At 50.3% G+C, this 19,971-nt stretch overlaps 1 protein-coding gene across 3 annotated transcripts in view; it reads right to left on the bottom strand.

The window, feature by feature from the left end:
* Positions 1-19,971, bottom strand: part of Adcy3 (adenylate cyclase 3) — an 83,298-nt gene that overhangs the window by 39,066 nt on the left and 24,261 nt on the right. For all 3 annotated transcript variants that reach the window (XM_078029568.1, XM_013357374.3, XM_021724638.3), the window contains exon 3: positions 4,895-5,044. In XM_078029568.1, coding sequence (XP_077885694.1) covers positions 4,895-5,044 — 150 coding nt within the window. The remainder of the gene's footprint in view (positions 1-4,894; positions 5,045-19,971) is intronic.

The following is a 19,971-nucleotide window of genomic DNA, read 5'->3' as shown; positions in this document are numbered from 1 at the left end:
CCAGCCTCAAATCATCTCAACCCCACCCTGGATCAATGTGAGACTCATACGCTGGTCATCTGCTTTGGAAAAAGCTCCCTGAAAAGACACAGCATCATTCACAAATTTCCATATACAAATACACCATCTAATAAAAATGCCAGGAGACAGGACAAGAAATATATAGGAAAATGCAGGCCCATCGTATTTCAGAAACTATGACTGTCAGTCAAGAACTTTAAAACAAATGTCTAATAAGTTCCCTCCAATAGAAGATTGAATGCTTAACCAGAGAACTAGAGTCCAGTTCTAAAAATTAATTCTAAAACTGAAGAAAACACAATAATTGAAATTAAGGACTTAATAAATGAGCAGAGCACATGAGATTGATTCAACAACACCAAGGAAGAAAGGATTAGTAAATTGTAATTTAGGTCAGTAAAATTATTTAATCTGAAAGCACAAAAATTTTTTAAAGAATTTTAAAAAAAGGAAGAAAGAGACAAACAATGAATTATGGAACATGATAAGAACATCTAATAGGGATATTGAGAGTCCTAGAAGGATAGGAAAGAATGGGGCAGAAGCAATAAAAAGATACTGGCTGAAATTTTTCAAGTCATCAATTCAATAAGCTCTTTGAAAACTAAGTAGTGCAACTACAAAGAAAATCCCTAGGTATATCACTGTGAAACTGCTGAAAACTAAATTCTAAGAGAATGTTGTAGAAGCAATCAGAGGGAAAAAAAATACCCATTACTGTACCAGGAGCAACAGTGCATCTGACAACTGGCATTTCTACAGGAATGATGAGGATGGAGAACATGGAATAACACTCTCAAGGGGCCACAAGTAAAAGACTAGCAACCTAAAATCCTTTATCTGCAAAAAAAAAAAAGTGTTGCTTTAGTTTGAATATGTCCCCTCCAAAATCCAGGTGCTGGCAATGTGCTGGTATCAAGAGATCGGGGAGGTGTTAGACCAGGAAGGCTGCTCCTCACACGGCCCTCAGCTGGCTCCTCCTCTGCCAGCTGGGTGCGGTGGTGCATGCCAATAATCCCATCGGCTCAGGAGACAGAAGAATTACGAGTTCAAAGCCAGCCTCAGCAAAAGTGAGGCACTAAGCAACTCAATGAGCCCCTATCTCCATTTGTTGATTGGATGATGATGATGATGATGATGATGATTTGTGTTAAGTTTTTTGAGTTCTTTATATTTGCTGGAGATTAAGGCTCTATCCAAGGTGCAGGTGGCAAAGATTTTCTCCCATTCTGTATGCTCTCTCTTCATATTCTTGATAGTTTCCTTTGCTGTCAAGAAGCTTTTTGGTTTGATACCATTCCATTTATTGAACTCAGGGGCACTCGACCACTGAGCCACATCCCCAGCCCTATTTTGTATTTTATTTAGAGACAGAGTCTCACTGAGTTGCTTAGCACCTTGGTTTTGCTGAGGCTAGCTTTGAACTTGCAATCCTCCTGCCTCAGCCTCTTACAGCACGTGCCACTACACAGGGCCCCAGGGGACTTCACTAATGAATTCTTCTAAACGCTTAAGGCATAACCCAGATTATCCTTGAACTCTTCCAGGGATCAAAGGGAAAGCACACTCAATTTACTTCAAGGGTCTGGCATTACCAGGATACTAAAAACCTGTCAAGGACATTGAAAGAAAGTAAAATGACAGGGAGATCCCTCTTGTGGCCACAGTCACAAAAGTCCTAAGGAAAACAGGAGCACACTGAAACTCAAGGCCCAGGAACAGGATACCAACTCTCCCAATGGAACAAAGCTGAGCAACCCCACAAGGTGTTCACACAGAGCCCACCTTGTCTTTGCAATAGTCTCTTAAAGAAGGCTCTACATACGGAGAAGCTGAGTCCTAGAGAGGCCGAGGAACCAGCCCAAGATCCCACTCTGAGTAAAGCCTGAATGGACAAATTCATTCCACTTGATGGACACTTAGAGGCACCTGCTGTGCCTGGCAAGGCCTGGGACACAGGGATCCAGAGTTCTAGGGCACACGATGCCATTCCCTAGGCTCCCTGAGCTGACCCTGCCCAGGGAAGCATGTAGTCCTGGGTATTAGAATGCAGCTGTGTGAGCACCTGAACTGTGCCAGGCTCTGCCCATGCTTCTCATATGACCCTCAAAAAACTCTGCAAGACAAATGTCAATGCTTCCACTTTGCAGATGAGGAAAGGGGGGCACTGTTAGGGTCAAAGAACTCCCTGGCCTCGCTAAATGATGACCATCCATTTAAAAAAGAAAAAATGTTCAAGGGCTGGGGCTGGGGCTCAGCAGTAATACACTTGCCTGGCATGTGTGAGGCTCTGGGTTCAATTCTCAGCACCACATAAAAATAAATTTAAAATAAAGATAATTTAAAAAAAAAAAGGACTGGGGGGTTAGGGTTGTGGCTCAGTGGTAGAGCACTTGCCTAGCATATGTGAGGACTGGGTTCCATTCTCAGCACCACATATATATAAATAAATTAGATAAAGGTCTATCAACAACTAAAAAAAAAAGTACAGAACCCAGAGGGATACCACCAAGATATAAGAGATCAGATACATACAGGGTTTTTACAAAACCAGTAAAGGTTTTCGTTTGTTTTGCAGTACAGAGATTGAACTCAGAACCTTGAACATGCTACATATGACTGAGTTACATCGCCAGCCCTAAAGGAGTAGTTTTTAAAATATTTTTTTTTAGTTATACATGGGCACAATATCTTTACTTTGTATATTTATTTTTACATGGTGCTGAGGATTGAACCCAGTGCCTTACATATGTGAGGCAAATACTCTGCCACTGAGCTATAACCCCAGCCCCAGGAGTATTTTTTATTTAGATGAACATAACACCTTTATTTTATTTATTTATTTTTATGCGGTGCATGTGGTGCTGAGGTTTGAACCCAGTGCCTCACACATGCCAGGCAAGTGCTCCACTGAGCCACAACCACAGCCCCTAAAGGAGTATTTTTTAAATACACTCAGCCATGGTAAGTTCTCAGGAGGCCCAGCCAGGGTTCAAGACGTAGGGAGAGGGGACAAATATGATGGGCTACAATCATGGACTTTTGTCACAACAGAGGTAAGGGAACTTTCCCTCTGAAACAGATGACTCTAAGACCAGCTCAGAAGTTTTAAGACTTCATTAGTAAGTAAAGAAAAAACGTCCAGAGGAATGTTGTGTCCCTTCAGCTAAGTGATTTCATGTGTGCCTTCAAATACCACTGTCTAAAGAGTGGGAGTGAGGCCCAATGATGGGGTTCCAGAGTGGTCCCTCCAAACTAAAGCCCCATCTGCCTTAGTGGCAGGATCTAGGAAAACAAATTTCAGTAAATCCAGAGCGCACAGAACCTCCTGATCATAAAATGACATGGTTCCCAGAGCACAGAACCGTAGAGTTTCAAGAAAGGGAGATAAAAACTGTGGATAACAGGAAATTGGTGAACGTGATCTCTGGAGACCTTTTAAAAGCATTTGAGATGAATCCAGACCAAAACCCATTTAAAAGGCTGAGTGAGTCACATGAGAACCAAGAGCACCATCCTGTCATGGATTAGGCTGGAGCCAAGCCAGTAAACAAAGAACAGGGAAAGCCAGACCCTTCTCCAGATGGAAAAAGGTAAACACTGGGGTCCCCAGGGACTGAGCTGGTTTTCCTTCCTCATAAGTGACTTGGAATGGAAGTAAGTGGGAGTGGCTCCCTGGGGAGAGAGCTGAGGTAGATGGGTAATAGGTAGACAAGAGCGTGAGAACATGGATCTCTACAGATGGGGCCTCCATGCTAACTCACCACGTGTTTTTAAAGAGACAGCTTTCACAAAGTCATCATGGCCCCGCTTTGACTTAGCCCCATACCCAACAGCACCAGCACCCAAGGCTTCTCCTCAAGTAGGAGAAAGAAAGATTAATCTGACCAGAGGCTGGACAGCTCAACAGCCTCAAGGTCTGTGAAAACAAATTCCAAATAAAATTGGCCAGTATGGACCAAGGTGACCAAAAGTTGCCTTTAGATCCTTGACATGTCATTTAATCTTATTGTAATTATACACTTTCTCACCTCTGTGGTTCACTTAGGCTCTTATGGTTAATAACATATGCAGTAGGGATTAGGAATATGATCCCATCCAACTGTCAGCCAGAGCTAGGAGTGGATTCTCAAAAAAACCCCCCTTAACTGCAGTAAACACTGGGCCACAAAGAAGGGAGTTGTCACTCTCCTCTTTTGAGAAAAACTACTTTCCCTCTTAAAGGTGTCTTTTTCCCTTTCTACTCTAATAAACTTTACTATACTTTTTCTATGCCTCCTCATGTCTTGCTTAAAATTTTCTATTGCAAGAACACAAGAGCTGATAATACAATGCAACCACTAGTCTGAGGTCATGGGATGGGCCCAAATGCACTTGCCCAGCAGAGGCCCCAGCTCCTCTCTGAGCACACAGCGGGTGCACAGTGCAAATCTGCATTTGAACAGGCTGGAGTAGGGGATGGGCAAGAAAGGCATAACACAAACAACTGCCCAGGGAGAAAAAGGATCCAAAATACACCCAACAAAGCTTTTCACCTGAGAAAACAATGGCACAGAGTCATTGCTAGCTGCCTAGGCAATGCATTTCTTTAAAGAGAAAAGTCTTACATTATAGGGAAACAGAACAAAAACAGAAAGCAAGAGAGGGAAGTCAAGGAGAGGAGATTTGGGAATGAGAAGCTCCTGGTGGTCCAGCCCTCTGAGGACAAGCAACCCACGGTTCAAGTAAGGAACCAAAACCGGACTTCTTCCAAGGAACGCCAAGCCCTGCAGAACACAGGTGCTCTGGCCCCTCTCCTCTTGTGGGCCCCTCTTCCCAGGCCCCAGGCCCTGAACCCAAGTCTCAGGCCCAAGCCATCCCACCAGAGCCTCACCTGCTGCTGGCTCTGCTCCTCCAGGTTCATCTTTACCTCCAGCGACTGGCGGGCCTCCAGAAAGGCCTTGCGGTGCTTGCGGTCTGCCATGTAGTAGGACATGATGCCCACGATGATGGCACACAGGTAGAGGAAGACGTTCGCCAGGATCTAGACCCCAAGGAGGAGAGAACAGGATGGTGGTGAAAACATGTCTTCAGGAAAAAGGGATGGGAGAGCTGGGGTGGACAGTAGCCATGATCAACCTGGAGTTGCCCAGTGTCCAAGGAACCCAGCTGAGCTCCAACCCTGACTAGAGAGATATGGCACGGCTCCTGACCAGGAAGGCACAGGGGCCCACAGGCTTGGTGCTAGACTGCAAGGCTGGTTAAGGGGCCACTGTTCCCCCTCCTGCTTCACACCATGGCCAATCCCCTCCACCTGACTGCTCCAGACCTGCAGCCCCTGTCAGTCACCCATTGGTTCAGGCAACAATGAGCCCTCAATAATGAGATGCTCCTAGGTACTGTGCCAACTCACTGGAGAAAGAATGTACAAATCCCAGATCCCAGCAGAAGAGTGTAATCCTGAAAGTTACAGATATCAGGGACATCAAGGAGACCTGAAGAGGTCATGGGCTGGCCCGGCTGCCATAGTGCTACCTTAAATGTACGCCTCAGGTTTGTTTTCTGGGCATCACAGACAACTGTCACCAGGGACAAGAGAGCAGTCAGCACCAGTCCTCATGTCTCTTGAGGAACTGAAGCTATGGACAGGATGGGGGTGGGACCTGCCTGCAGGTCCACCACTGGCACAGAGGGCTCCTTGGGCCTTGAGAGTCTGTTCCCATCCCTGACACCCTACAGACTTCCCTAGGTGTCCTGGTCCCTGACATTCCCATAGGCTGCTGGGACTGCAGACCCAATAGCCTCATGCTGAAGGCAATCTTGGATATGGATCTTAACATCCACTCCACGCCTGGCTCCTGGTGTTGGTTGCTGCCGACTTTGACCTTTAGTCTTGACTGGGCCCCCCACAGCTGGACCAGGTGCCAATTCTTCCAGTGTCTCCAAGCCCACTGGCCTCAGTTCACTGCTTCCTGGACCAGTCCTTCTGCTTTCCTGGTATCAGCTCCATACCCTCCCCTAAAGCTGTACCCACCCTCCACACCCTGATTCCTGAGGTCCTGCCCAGGAGAGAGAGAGGCCTCCCCTGTGGGTATGGCTTCTCAGACACAAGATTGCAGCTAAAAGGTAGAATGGGAAGGCTGAAGAATTTCTTAATTTCCAGCCCTGTAGGGAAAAGGATTGGCCCAGCAGACACAATGGATTCTGGTGTCAGAAAGAAAATGGGGGAAGTCAATTTTAGAGTTTTAAACAAGATGGTTTTGTAGACATAAGGGAGGTTGATTCTGACGTTAATTTTCTGGGGTCTCTTGGTTATTCCACATCCTCTCTGATTTTGTGTGTTATCAGGGCTGATCAGTAGCACCCTGAGGATCCACCACCACCACACCAGGCAGAATGTTCCTGTAGTAGCTGCATGTGGTCACCAGTGCTGAGTCCCAGGGTATTCACTGTGGGCCTCTGAATAATAAGTAATTAGGTGAGGTATCTTACTGCCAGTCCATAAGCCACCAGATAAAAGTTCTCAAGATTCACTGATGGCTGGCTCCAACACATAATGACCCAATCACTCACAGCATGTGGTGGGGGTAAGTGGGGGTTTCAATACCCTCTGCAACACCCCCTGAACCTTCTGCTTCCATGATGGCTCCCACTGTCTGAGCAGTCAGTATAGTAAACACCTGGTCATCTGAAAAGCTGCCAAGTGTGTCCAGTGACTTGAAGTAAATCACACAGGTCACGGAGGCTCTCAAAGCCAGTCTCAGGAACCTCTACTGGCCCAGAAGCTGCCTTCCTATATGGCCACATGACCTTGAAACCTGTCATCCCCCAAGCTCATAGTGCCACAAGTTTGGAGGGCTGGTCCAGGTCAGGCTGGTGTCCTGTTTTTCCTTACTGTCCAGTACAGCAGCCACCAGGGCTGAGCCTCTTCTGGGCTTACCAGGAAGCCAAGGGAGAAGCTGCATGTGAGGTAGAAGCCAACGAGGACCCATATATCTGGGCCCCTGCCTGGTGGGTCCCCAAGGCACTGGAGATCAGCCCCAATGAGCTCAAAACCAGTTCAGAGGGGCTTGGTGCAACCAGGAGACCCCAGAAAGGCCCCTGAACTGAGGACTTTAGAAAGGGGCCAAAGACCTACCTCTAAATCCAGCCTGGCCACAACCAGTCTGGGAGGACTCTGGGCTGAGGATAGAGCTCTGTACCTGGGATCATCCTGCCCCTACTGACAGGCCTTCGCCAGTCTTCCCATGGGAACAACGGGACAACGGGACAGGCTCTGCACAGGGTTTACAGCTGTTACTCCTCAGGGTGGCTACCTAAGAGAAACAGAGCACTCGAGGACAACTACTGCCACCAAAGATTAGAACCCATGGATAAGGATTGTTATGATTGGGATATGAAGTGTCCCCAAAAGCTCCTGTGTTCATGCAGAAATGTCTGCAAGTAAAACAAATTGGACTGTGATGCTGTAACCTAATCAGTTCATCCGGGTTTAAATGGACTGGGTGGTCACTCTAGGTGGGCAAGGTGTGCCTAGAGAGAGGGCCGCTGGGGCAATGTTCTGGAAGAGAGCATCTTCCTCTGGCACTGTTCCCTTCCCCAGCCTCTATGCTTCCTTGTTACCATGTCCTGAGCAGCTCCCCTCCACCACGCCCTACTGCCATGATTTGCTGGCTCACTTTAGGCCCAAAGCTGTGGACTCAGTGGGCCAAGGACTAACCCTCTGGAACAGTGAGTCTCAGGGGTGCTGCTGTTCTTTTCCATCCCCCCCTGCCTCTGTCTCATGAACAGTCATGGCTCTGAGGCCTGCCAGAAGTCCAGCAGTCCCCAGCCAGGTAACAAGTGGTGGAAGGCTCAGCAAAGGCCCCACAGGCCAGCTCTCAGCCCCAAGTTCAGGGCAAGAATCCAATAGGCAGAGGCCACCAAGCAAGGAATCCTCAGGGGACTCCAGGGAGCAGAGTCTGCTGGGGGAGGAAGGTTCACAGGAGCAGGAGGAGCTGCCCGGTGACGGAAGAAGGCTTCCAGCACAGAACAGTCACTCAAGACACTGGGCACCCTCCAGAGGTGCGGTACGGCTGGAGGGCGGCCGGTGTGCAAACACTCCCAGGTGAAAATGATGTGCGAAGGGCACGGAACCCCTTCTTCCGGCCTCAGTTTCCTTGCCAAGGACATCACCTCAGCATCAGGACATTCGTGGCCTAGACATGGGCACACTCTTCTTGAGCCTCATCCCTTTGACAACCAACATTGAGGTGACATTGTTCCAATCTTATAAAAGAAACTGCAATGAAGCAAGGTCTCAAAACCACACTCCCACGCTCTTATTCTGTCTTATTCTGTGGTTCAAAACCCCACCCAAAAGCACTCAGCTCATTTACATATTTATAACTCTACCTTTTCCAGGAAAGAACATTAGACATTTTTAAAACTAAAAATTGTCAGGAAAATATCAGCCCTCAAGTACTTCGGCATGAGCTGCAGACATTTTAACTGGAAACTAAGAAGCGCATCCGCAGATTCTCCACGGCTTCTTCACATGGCGGGGACTGTCACATTTAAGCAGTTAAAATTTATAAATGGATGTTATTTATTTATAATTATTTATAAATGGATTCGTTTTCAAGAGAAAATGAATGTACCCCTCAAAATATGCTTTAAAATACTGACCTTTACTCTTTTGACACAGTCAGCTGGAGTGTCCCTGTCCTCCAGCAGCCACTGCAGGGCAGGAGAAGGCCCAGGGCCAGGCAGGTGTGGCCCTGGGGAAAGACCTGAGGATGGGAAGCAGGGAGCTGTGGTCCCTCTAAAGCACACTGTGAGCACTGGCGCTCACTACGGTTACCAACAGAGACCATGGGGCAAAATCCGCCCCAGGGAAAACGTAGACCCTAGTGAGAATCCAAAATGGACCTCTCGCGACACCGTGACAAGTGGATTTTCTCCAAATTGGGCCTTGAGCTCCACTGGTCCGGATTAATTTTCCAGGGCTCTCACCCCAGGGTAAGGGGGCTTCTTTTCAGAACTCGGGTCTTCTCCCTCCAGGGCTGCCTCCTGCCTTCACTAGTTCACCTCCTGACCCACCCCGGCCACAGCTGCCCCTGGAGAGGACTGCTCAGGCCTCCTGTCCACTCTTAACACTTCCCCGTCGGCACCAAAGGCACCCCTCCACCCCACAGGGGTCCCTCACTGTCTGCCGACAGCCCAGTTTCCTACACCAGATGGGGCACCTGGGAAGGTGGACACCAGTGTCCCCTCCCTGCGTGTCCCCAAGTCCATCCTGGCCCATGTAGCACCAGGTACCCAGGAAGTCATGAGATGTCAGGCTGGACCGACCTGGGGTGGTGACACCACACTGAGACTCATCAGGCCAGGAGAGCAGAAGTCATCAGGAAACACAACCTGCCATCCCCCATGGCCTCCCCAGGCCCCAGCTTCTGCTGCTTGGGACTCTTTCCTAATACCCCCCCAAGCTTCTCCTACCCCAGCCTATCCTGAAAGCCAAGAGGAAAGAGGCTCTGTCAACCACACAGGCCAGGAGAGCAGAAAGGGGACAGTCTGCAATTTGCCGAGAGCATAAGGGAAATGGAAGGCACACGGGGAGGCGGAGAAGTCTGCAAGGCCGCGCCGAGCACAGCTCCCTGAGGCACTGGCATTCAAGATGGGGTCTCTGGAACGCAGGATGGGTATACACACACACTCCGGAGGGCCAGCCAGGAAGCCTCCCCGGCGTGGGAATCTAATTAACCTGTGAGCATTCTGCACATGCACCACCTGACCAGGAGACCAGAGGACGAGGAGGCAGGCCCCTCTGGGCCCCTCATTGCTCCTGTGTCCCTTAGACCTGCACAGCAGCAACACCAGGCATTTGTTAGGCGCTGCACCCTGAGGCCCACACCAGACTGAGATCCCAGAGAGGTGTCCTCAGAGGCACCAAACTGAGAACACTGCTCTGGAGCACCACTGAAGTCACTTTTGCTCACCCAGGGTCCCATTTATTTATTTATTTATTTATTTATTTATTTATTTTTTATTTATTTTAAAGAGAGAGAGAGACAGAGAGAGAGAATTTTTAATATTTATTTTTTAGTTCTCGGCGGACACAACATCTTTGTTGGTATGTGGTGCTGAGGATCGAACCCGGGCTGCACGCATGCCAGGCGAGCGCTCTACCGCTTGAGCCACATCCCCAGCCCCCAGGGTCCCCTTTAGACTGTGCAGCATGACAAGGCTCTGTGTGACAGCTGCCCAGGCCCTGGGGTCTCCTGTGGAAATAGCTTTCCTGGGCCAGGGTGGAGTCAACGGCAGAGTGCTTGCCTGGCGTGCCCGGGGCCTCAGCTGCATTCCCAGGAAAGCAAAACAAAAATATCTGAATCCTACAGTTAGTTTCCAGAAATAACTTATTTCAAAGAATTGTTCTTTTTTAAAAAAATAATGAATAAGATGAATGAACCTCCCACGTGGGTAAGCTTCCAGCCTAGAGCTTCATTTAGCTCACAACAGCCTGGTTCGCAGTGCCCAGCGCAGCAGGCAAGCCGAGAGCGGCCCTCAGGAACCCCTGGTAGTCTTCCCTGGAAACAGCTCAACATTTCCAACAGCCCCAGCCACCCCGGGAAATGGCAGCTCTAAGCTCTAAGCAGAAGTTGCCTGCTGAAGTGGCCCCCGTCTTCCTGGCCTGAAGGTCCAGAATGTGCCAGAAGCAGAGGGAGACAGTCGCTGGGTGCACGGGTATCAGTGTCTGTGTGGGCCGCCGTGAGGCCTGCGGGGCTCTGCTGGGGAGCTGGGGGAGGCCCGCGGGAGTCTCTCTGCGTTAGGATGTACTTAGACATCCTAGGAGTCTCCAAGGAGTCTCCAAGGAGCTGGGGTCAGGAAAGAGCAGGGCAGGGGAGGCATCCAGCCTTCTCCAACCCAAGGACGCTGCCTGGGGCCTGGCTTCCCCAGGAGCAGGTGGGAGCAGCACCTTCAGGCTCCTTCTCTCACTCGGGTCCATCTCCCTCGGACCTTCCGCCACACCACTCGCTGGGCAGATCACCTGTCCTCGGCCCAGAACAGAGTTTTCTTCATTTCCCTTCTCTGCTCCCGTTCTTGCTCACTCATTTTTCTGTTTCCCCACCCAGAAGTGAGCTCCAAGGGATGGGTCCTTGGCTTTGTTTCTCTACTTTTCACCAGCACCCAGGACCAGGGCACAGGGGAAGCCACCAAGGACAGAATGAGCTGCTGGTGGAGGAATGAGTACAAGGAGGAGGTCAGGCTTTGCAGTCCCGTGGGTGACATCAGTCTTGCCCTGCACGCTGTAGGCTGTGTGACCCAGAGCAAGTCACTTGACCTCTCTGACCTTTGGCTCCCCATCCTCACAATAACCCCAAGGCAGTTCCAAGAAGACTGAAATAAAACCCTATCTCACACAGGGCTTAGCACGAAATACGTTCTCAGTGTTTTCTTTATTTTCTTCTAGGGGTGAGAAGGCAAATTAGTACCTATTAATAATACTTTTAAAGTCTTATAAGAGCCTTCACCGTCATCTTCTCTGTTTCTCATACAAATCTCGCAAGAGGGAGGCAGGGCAGCGTCTTATGCTCATTTTGTGAAACAAGTGATTGAAGCCAGAGAATTGGGCTTCAGAGGCCATGGCCCCTGGCTGTGCTAGAACCCAGGTCTCCTTCCTTCAAGGGCAGGGCTCCCACCTCCATCACAGCCACTTTGACTGACCTATGAAGAGTCTGCCCAGTCTGGGTGAAGGCCAAAGCATGGGAGCTCTGGGTCCAGGAAGGATCTGGGGCATTCAGGGGGTGGGGAGTGGCCAAAAGGTCTGCAGACAGTGGGTGATGTCTGGTGTGGCCCTGAGCCAACTCCAAGCCAGTGTTCCCAGGTTTCCTATAACCACGCTCCCAAAGGCAGCCCAGCCTCGGAGCCTGCGGCACCACAGACCTGCCCTTCCTGTGGGAATTTCCCAAGTTTCTACCACGTGCCTCAAAACAAAGGGACCTCCAGAAACTTTTCTGCTTATTTTCTAACTCATGCACCCCTCAGCTAAAGGCATCCAGTCTTCCAAAGCAATTCAGAGGACTTTCAGGACAAGCATCTGGACAATGTGACGTTTTACACAAGATCCCTTGTGACCTGCTGGGTTGCCAGAATGATTGCTCAGGTTGTGCGTGGCACAGCCCCAGGAGCATCACCCCACACCTCTGACCAGATGGCTCCCCCAGAGACGTGGAGCATGCAGCGCTGGCCTCGGGCTCTCCTGCCGTTTATCTGGCTGCACAAGCTCCTTCGCTCCAGCCACCCTGGCCTCTCTGTACTCTGCTAAAGGCTAAAGACGTGCTGCTCCTGGGCTCTATGGCTCCCGCTGGAACTTCCGGCCCCTCCCCTGCAGAGGTCCACACAGCGCGATGGTTCTGGGGTTCTACTCCTGCCACGCACTGAACACGATGCCCAGCCCCAGCGCCCAGGGGTGTTCGCTATTAGAACTATCAAGACCCAGCTCCGGCCCTCCTCCCCGATTCCCCAGGACTACTCACCCACTGCTCATTCATGCATCAAAGATTTAATGAAACCACCCTGGGCCAGGTGGGGCCCAGACTTAGCACTGAACAAGGCGGGAAAAAATTCCTGCCAGTGTCCCTGTACCAGTAGACAAATAACAATTAATTCAACCTTACGTGCCAGGAAGCTGCTCAGAGAGGGCATGAGGGAGGCTGGTGGCCCCAGTTCCCCACTCCCCTGTAGAAGTGTTGACAGCCACACGCTTGCTGTAGCCTCGTAGAGGGTGACACATTCTTCCTTCCTGCTGACTTTGACATGGGATTTGCTGTGGCCAACAGCCATCAGGAGATTTTTTGAAGTGCACCTGCCAGGCTGGCTTTACCTCTCATGCCATCACCATGAAAACAACAGGCACCAAAGAGCTCGGTGCACAGCAGGAGACAGCCACGCAGGGTGCACAGCAGGAGAGCCATGCAGCCAAGCCAGCCCGGCCTGCAGCAAACACCCTGAGCACAGCGGAGCCCCTGGCCACCCACAGACACCCATGGGGCGAGAGCCACTGAGTGTGGGTTTAGCCTGCCACCCGCCCTGGCTTCATGAAAGAAGGTTCCAGACATGAGAAACCGCTAAAGAGTTTTGAATTAAAGAGACAAGACTCTAATTACCTTTAAACCAGCCCCAGGATGGTTCCTCCTAGCTCCAGCCTCCAGCCACCTAATGCGACAGCGAGGTTTACTGAAGAGGCGAGGGCGAGAGAGAGAGAGAGAGAGAGAGAGAGAGAGAGAGAGAGAGAGAGAGAGAGAGAGAGAGGTGTGTGTGTGTGTGGGGGGGGAACACGCCAGGGAGTGGATTTTTATTGGGGAACAAAAAATTCTGGGGAAAATCCCATCCATTGAAGATTAATTAAGGGGGGGCAACATCCCAAGGTCAGGGGCACAACTGGATCTTCAGGGTAGTGGCAGACACGCCTCCGCAGGGACAAGCCCTCAGACCTGAGAAGGGTGGGGAAAGCTCTGACACAGCTGTGCCTAAGCGCCTCTCACTCGCCAGAGAGGTAACTCAAGTCACATGTGAGGATGGCCTCCCACATGTGGGGCTGTGACACAGCACCAGGTGAAGACGGCTGACAAATACAGCAGAGTGTCATTTAAACTGAGATCAGAAAGACCAAAAAGACCCAGCCACGGGAAGGATCAGAAGGAAGAGCGTCCGGCGGAGAGGTACTGGCACCAAGGCCCTGGACTTGGGCCTCTTCCAGGTGAGGCCCCCACGGGGGCAGACACACCCTGCCCTCCTGCAAGGCACCAGGAGGGACCTGAGGTGGGGGAGTGTCTTACATGGGTAGCCCCAAGGCCTCCCAGGGGAAGCACAGGTTAGCTGCAGGAAGAGTGACAGAGGGAGAAAGAAGGCAAAAGGACAGTCCCCTTGGTGCTGAGGCCCTGCCCTTGGTAAGGGAGTCAAAAGGCAGAGAGCAGCAGCACTCACTGGGGCAGGATCTGCCGCCGCCCGGCCATTCAGCAATGTGCCTGCAGACACATTTGGCCGTTGTAAAAAGTCCTCTGGCATCTAGTGGGCAGAGGCCGAGGACACTGCTGGACGGGGCACTCACCACAGCACACGATTATCCAGCCCAAAATGTCATTAGAGCGAAGGTGGAGAGGCCCAGCCTCGATTCCTGAAGAGGAGCCCGGAGCTCTCCTCACTTTTGTGTTGAAGAGTAAAGCCCTGAAGCAGGAAGCAAGCGCACAGGTTTATTTTTAAATCGCCTGTGGAGCTTGTGGGCTGAGAGGATGCCCCAACACTTGCAAAACCCCGAGACCCAGCAGAGCTCAATACATGCACCTGCAGGGAAGGCCCCATCTCGGGGTGGAGAGAGCAAGTCTGGAGAGGGCCTTCGGGTCTCCTTCCCAGTTGTTTCCAAGTTTATGAACCTAGTTTATAAACTAGGTTTTGGGGAAACTGGTGGACCCCAACACTAGGGGGAAAGTCACATCGAGCCATCTATAGAGGAGCATTACTTTCACCAGATTCTCCAGAGTCTATTACCTAAAGCGAATAAGAACCACAAAACCAATCAAAAGCACCCCGCCTGCTCCTGTTGCTTCAATAAAGAAACACCTGCCACCGCATTTTATGTTTCCTCTTATTGATGCCGTTATTTAGTCACCTAGGTCTCTCTCTCCAGGCCAGAGAATTCCAACTCCACGTAAAGAGTCTATTTTAAAGCCCTTTAATCATGTCTGGCTTCAGGCCTTTCTCAAAAGGTGGTCAACTCAATCCCACTGAGCTGTCTGGTGGGTGGCAAGATCTCATGCTGGTCCCGGAGATTAAAAAATGACCCCCCGGGGATCACAACTCCTGGGGGTGAAGAAGCTACAGTAAACAGAGGAAGAAGAGGGTAATCGGCAAAGGCCCCCAGAGCGGGTTGAAGACGGGGAGCTGGCACACACCTCTCAATGTATGAATCTGAACGATAAAGAAATTCAAACCCATCTCTAACTGCTGACCAAAGCCAAATGAAAAAAAGAAAAAGGGCAAAAAATAATAAACTGCATATTTATGAGAGCAATCCCAATAACAGGGTCCCACGCTTCCTGCTCACTTTTCTTAGCTCTAAGACGTACAAGATGGATTTATGACACTGATCCCTGACTTTCTGGAACTGACTGTGAATGAACTTGAAAACAAACATAGCAGCTGGGAGAAAGAGGAACATGCCATCTGGAGACAGAGGAAGGTATCCACCATTCCAGAATATCATCATCACACAGAAACACCAAAGCCTTGTCCCCCTACATCTGTGCTGACAGAACAGAGCAGTCTGTGGGATTCCAGGATCCCTACCTCTGGCTCCAGAAAGACTCAGATCTTGAGAGTAAACCAGCCTGGTCATCTCTCCTCAGCCAGGCTTGCGCCTTGGAGATCTGATCCTTGTTTCCTCCCCATGGCTGCATCCTAGGGGTTGCCCAGCCACCCCCTTTTCCTGCAGCCCCCCACGGTGCTCCTAGGGACATCTGCCATACTTTGTTCCAGTGTCTGGCTCTGTGGCAACTCTTTAGAGCTGTTCCTTGGCTGCTGTCTTTCTGGTTCAGTGTTTTTGAGATGGTGCATCCCGAGGGGAACTGATTAAGAATGGGGGTTGCTGGGTCCCCCCATGACTGAGTTGCAGGAATCTGCACCACTGACTCCTCCAAGAGATTTTCTTCTGGATTGCTGCACAAGGGGATGTGATAAGTATTAAAACAAGGCAAAGGTCTTCCCATCTTCCTGTTTCTTTAAGCCAAATTCTCATGCAATAGGTTGCTTCAGGTCATCTCCCCATGCCTGGCACGTTTTCCTTCTGTCCACTTGTTCACTTTCATTTCCTAACCATCTTCTGATTTGGGTTCACCTTCACCCTCACCCTGAGTCATGGTACCTCCTTATCACCCTTTCCTTTGTTTCTTTTCTCTTTTTTCCAGAACTGGGGATTGAACCTGGAGGCACTCTACCACTGAGCTACATCCCTCAGCTCTTTTGATTTTATTTTTGAGATAGGGTCTTGCTGAGTTGCTGAGGCTAGCCTCAACTTGCGATTCTCTTGCCTCAGCCTCCTGAGTTGCTGAGATTACGGGCATGTGCCACAGCTCCTGGCTTGCCCTTTGTTTCTGACCAGCTTCTCTTCCACACATGCAAAGCTGCATCCATGAGATTGTCCATCTATTACTGCTTTCATGTCTTAATTCAGTTCTCTGGTTGTTGTGTTTTTTTGGGGGGGTTTTTTGGTTATAGGTGGACACAATATCTTTGTTTTATTTTTATGTGGTGCTGAGGATCCAACCCAGTGCCTCATGCATGCTAGGCAAGTGCTCTATCTCTGAGCCACAACCTCAGCCCTCAGTTCTGTTTTTAATTCAAACTTTAAGTCACCTCCTTGCCTGGTCACGATCCAGCTCTCTTAAAGTGCTCTCTTAGTCATCATTATGTCTCCTATTATTGATGCCAAGACTCAAATTCCAAAATGCAAAACCAAAACCCTGGCAGACTGTCACCTCTCCCACTAGTTCTTCAGCTCAACTGCATGTGCTCCCCTCACCCTTCTTCCTAGATCCCAGCCCTGGTGACATCCTAGCACCATGTGGGAAGTTGGAAGAGGGCCACACCCCAAAACAGAAGCTGGAATTCAGACACTGGTATTGTTAAAAGCTCCCAGGGGAGCCAAAGGTGCAGCGAGGATGGGAAACACTTCTTAAAGTCAGCGTGAACACCTAAGCCTGTCATCGCCCAGCCAACCCTGATCTGAAGGTCCAATGTTTGCCCGTTGCAGGCCGAGACCAAGTTCCACTGTGCCCCAGCAAATCACACACAGCACCCCAACAGCACAGGTCCTCAGTAAACCCCAGCTGAATACCAAACCAACACAGTCTGCTCTGCCTGTCTCAGCTGGGCTCCTCCCATCTCCCACCAGGTACGGGAACTCGGGGATGAGGGAGATGATCACCCCTGGTGGAGTGATCCTATAAAGGAAAGACATCAGTCTTTCTCGAAGGCAAACTTTAAAACATTTAAAATTTAAAACATTCAAAAACATGGATTTGATGGAATAGGATGCAAAATCTACATTAATTATCAAGGTAAAACAGGATGATTTTTGTTTCCTTCTTTCTTCTTCAGTCTTTCTGGAATGGATATTCCCTTGTGAAGAAACAAGGACAAGGAGTGTTATTTGAAATGTCCTAGGTTTTGCTCCCCTGGAACGCCCTGACGGGTGGGTTGTTCACGCCGCCTGGCCTTGCCAGGTCCAGGCCTCCAGGCTTCCTTCCCCGCAGCTCCTCCTGTCCCCATTCAGCCCAAACCCTCACTTCCCACAGGGTGGGGACAGACTCATCTCTCTGGCCCCCTCTGGTCCTGCTAATCCACCCCCAGCTCACATTAACCTTCTAAAATCACCTTTCTGCAAGTACCACCTCCTCAAAACCTCTCAAGAGCTGCCAATCCTCTAAAAGTATAAATCTCCATTCTGGCACTCAGAGTCCTGCAGACCTTGGGCCCTATGAACTTTCCTTAATACCTCCCAAATTCCTGATGTAAACTAAGCTCATGTCCTCAATGTGTCACCCAGCAGGCACCCCTGACCTCAGCACACGCAGAGGCCCACATGTCAAGAGCTCTCAAACTTTTCCACCAAGTACTTGGGGAGGCAGCCTCCCCTTTCACCTTGCTAATGAACACGGATTTTGCATTTTATTCCATCAAATCCATGTTTGTATTACTGTTTTTGAATGTTTGTAAATGTTTGCTTTTGAGTAAAACAGACGTCTTCCTTTCTAGCCTCAGCTCCACCAGGGGTGGGAGAATCAGACCATCATCTCTGCATTCCCACCCCGCTGCACCTGGGAGGCCCCTGGGAACTTTTTAACAATATCGGTGTCTGAACCTCCGCTTCCGTTTTAGGGTGTGGCCCTCCCCTAATTCCCCACATAGTCCTAGGATGTCACCAGGGCTGGGATCTAGGAGGCAGGATGAGGGGAGCACGTGCAGATGGGACCTTTCCTAAAATCCGCAGCCCTTGACCAACACCTGGCGTGATGGCTACTGGCTGAAGAAATGAGGGAATGGAGGAGGAGGGTAGGAGGAAGGACATGCAGAACTTGGGATTACCCGTGGTTCCTGCGCACCAGCAAACACGCTTCTGCGTCCCGGGGTCAGAAGCAATCTGCTCAAAACCCACCCCAGCTGGCCTCGTCCACCCTCCCCTCAAAATCCAGCAGACTCTGCCTCCCGGGAGCCGCCTCGCCGGCCTGGCCCCACGCAACCTCACTCTCCCTTTCCTTTGCTCCATAATGCACGGCACAGATCGCCATGAGAAGGGAAGGTCTGCACACGCACCGCGCTGACTGCTCTCTCTGGTGGAGATGACAGCGGGCAGGCCCAGGAGCAGAAACCCCCCCTGTTCACAGTGGTTAACTTGTGGGGGAGGGGGTAGCTTGGGGGCAATTTTTATTTCCTCCTTTTTGCCCTATAATCTTTCTGGAATGAATATTCCCTTTGTGAGAGACACAAAGAACAGGGAGTGTTATCTGAAATTTCCTACGGCTTCAGCGCTGGTGGCCAGCAGGCCCTCAGCCCCACCACGACCAGGCTCCACTCTGTAGAAACCCCCTTCTCCCATCCAGACACCCCCACGGGGAGAACCTGAGGGTGCTGTCCATCTGAAGTCTCCCAGCTCTTGGCAGGGCACCACAAAAGCCTCCATGTCTATTCCATCTGACATCTGGAGAACTCTGAGAAGCCACTGTCCCTGAAGACAACTCAATTCAAGCTGCGTGCTGCAAAGGACCAGCAGGGAGGGACCCTTCCTAAAATCTGCAGGCAAGGCCTGGGCACAGAACCCAACCCTTACTCTGCTCTGCTGCTCTGCTGAGTGAAACACAGGCATTTGGAAGCTCAGGGTCACAGCCACCAGGAAGACAGACAGAAGACCTGCCCACCCTGCCAGGCCAGCCATTTTTCACTCACTGTTCAGCCCCCAAATTTGCAAAGATTTTACTCTTTAGAAAGTAGGGCTGACTCAAGGATATGCCCCTAGAATCATCACTGTTGCCATCTCCTCCTGGGAGATGCCACCAGCTTATGTGGCTCCCTGCAGGGTGCTGTGTGTGGCCAGGAGTAACTGGGGCCTGCTGTATGAGTGGGGTCTCTGCTGGCACAGAGGTCCCTGCCCACAGGCCACATGGCTCACTGCCTGGTCCCACGTCTGGGTAGCACCGTCTTCCTCTTGGGAGGAAGACTTCTAGTCCCCCGGCTACTTTCCCTGACTCTGGACACTACACTGCAAGAATTTGCTCAGCCTGGGAACATATACACAGGCGGAATCCCCACGGGTTCCTGATTTTTAAAAATATCTCCTTTTGGTTTTTACCTAATTTGTCTATTTGTTGGCATGACTTTTTTTTTTTTTGTAAGTACACAACTGCCCTGTTCTGGGTTTCTTGACTCTTGCGTTTGGGTGACGGTGGGATTTAACCACATCATCAGCATCATGCAGTAGCTGCCTACGGGCGCTCGGTTTCTGTATCCTCCATCTAGGGGTCCCGGATGCAACAATGAAACTGCCATGAGAAGCATGGCTTCAAACTCAAGCTCCCACTGGGGGAAACTCCAACTCCACCACCCCCTGGCCATGGCCTTGGAAGTCGCGTTTTCAGCTTGTTCCTCCTCTGTGCAGAGGGAACCCTGCTCAGAGTGGGCCCACAGAACTCATTACCGTGATGTGCATAAAGCACTTAGCACAGTACTGTGCTGGGTATACAGTAGGTCTCAGTAAATAGTACTGAATCTTACAAATTCCAAAGATGATGGGGCTGGGGCTGGGGCTCAGTGACAGAGCCCTTGCCTAGCATGTGTGAGTCACTGGGTTCAACCCTCAGCACCACATAAAATATAAATAAATAAAATAAAGGTATTGTGCCATCTACAATTTAAAATATATTTTTTAAAAATTCCAAA

The sequence above is a fragment of the Ictidomys tridecemlineatus genome, chromosome 12 (genome assembly GCF_052094955.1).
Source record: "Ictidomys tridecemlineatus isolate mIctTri1 chromosome 12, mIctTri1.hap1, whole genome shotgun sequence".
In the NCBI taxonomy this organism is placed as follows: Eukaryota; Metazoa; Chordata; class Mammalia; order Rodentia; family Sciuridae; genus Ictidomys; species Ictidomys tridecemlineatus.
This window is presented reverse-complemented; position numbering and strand designations above follow the sequence as displayed.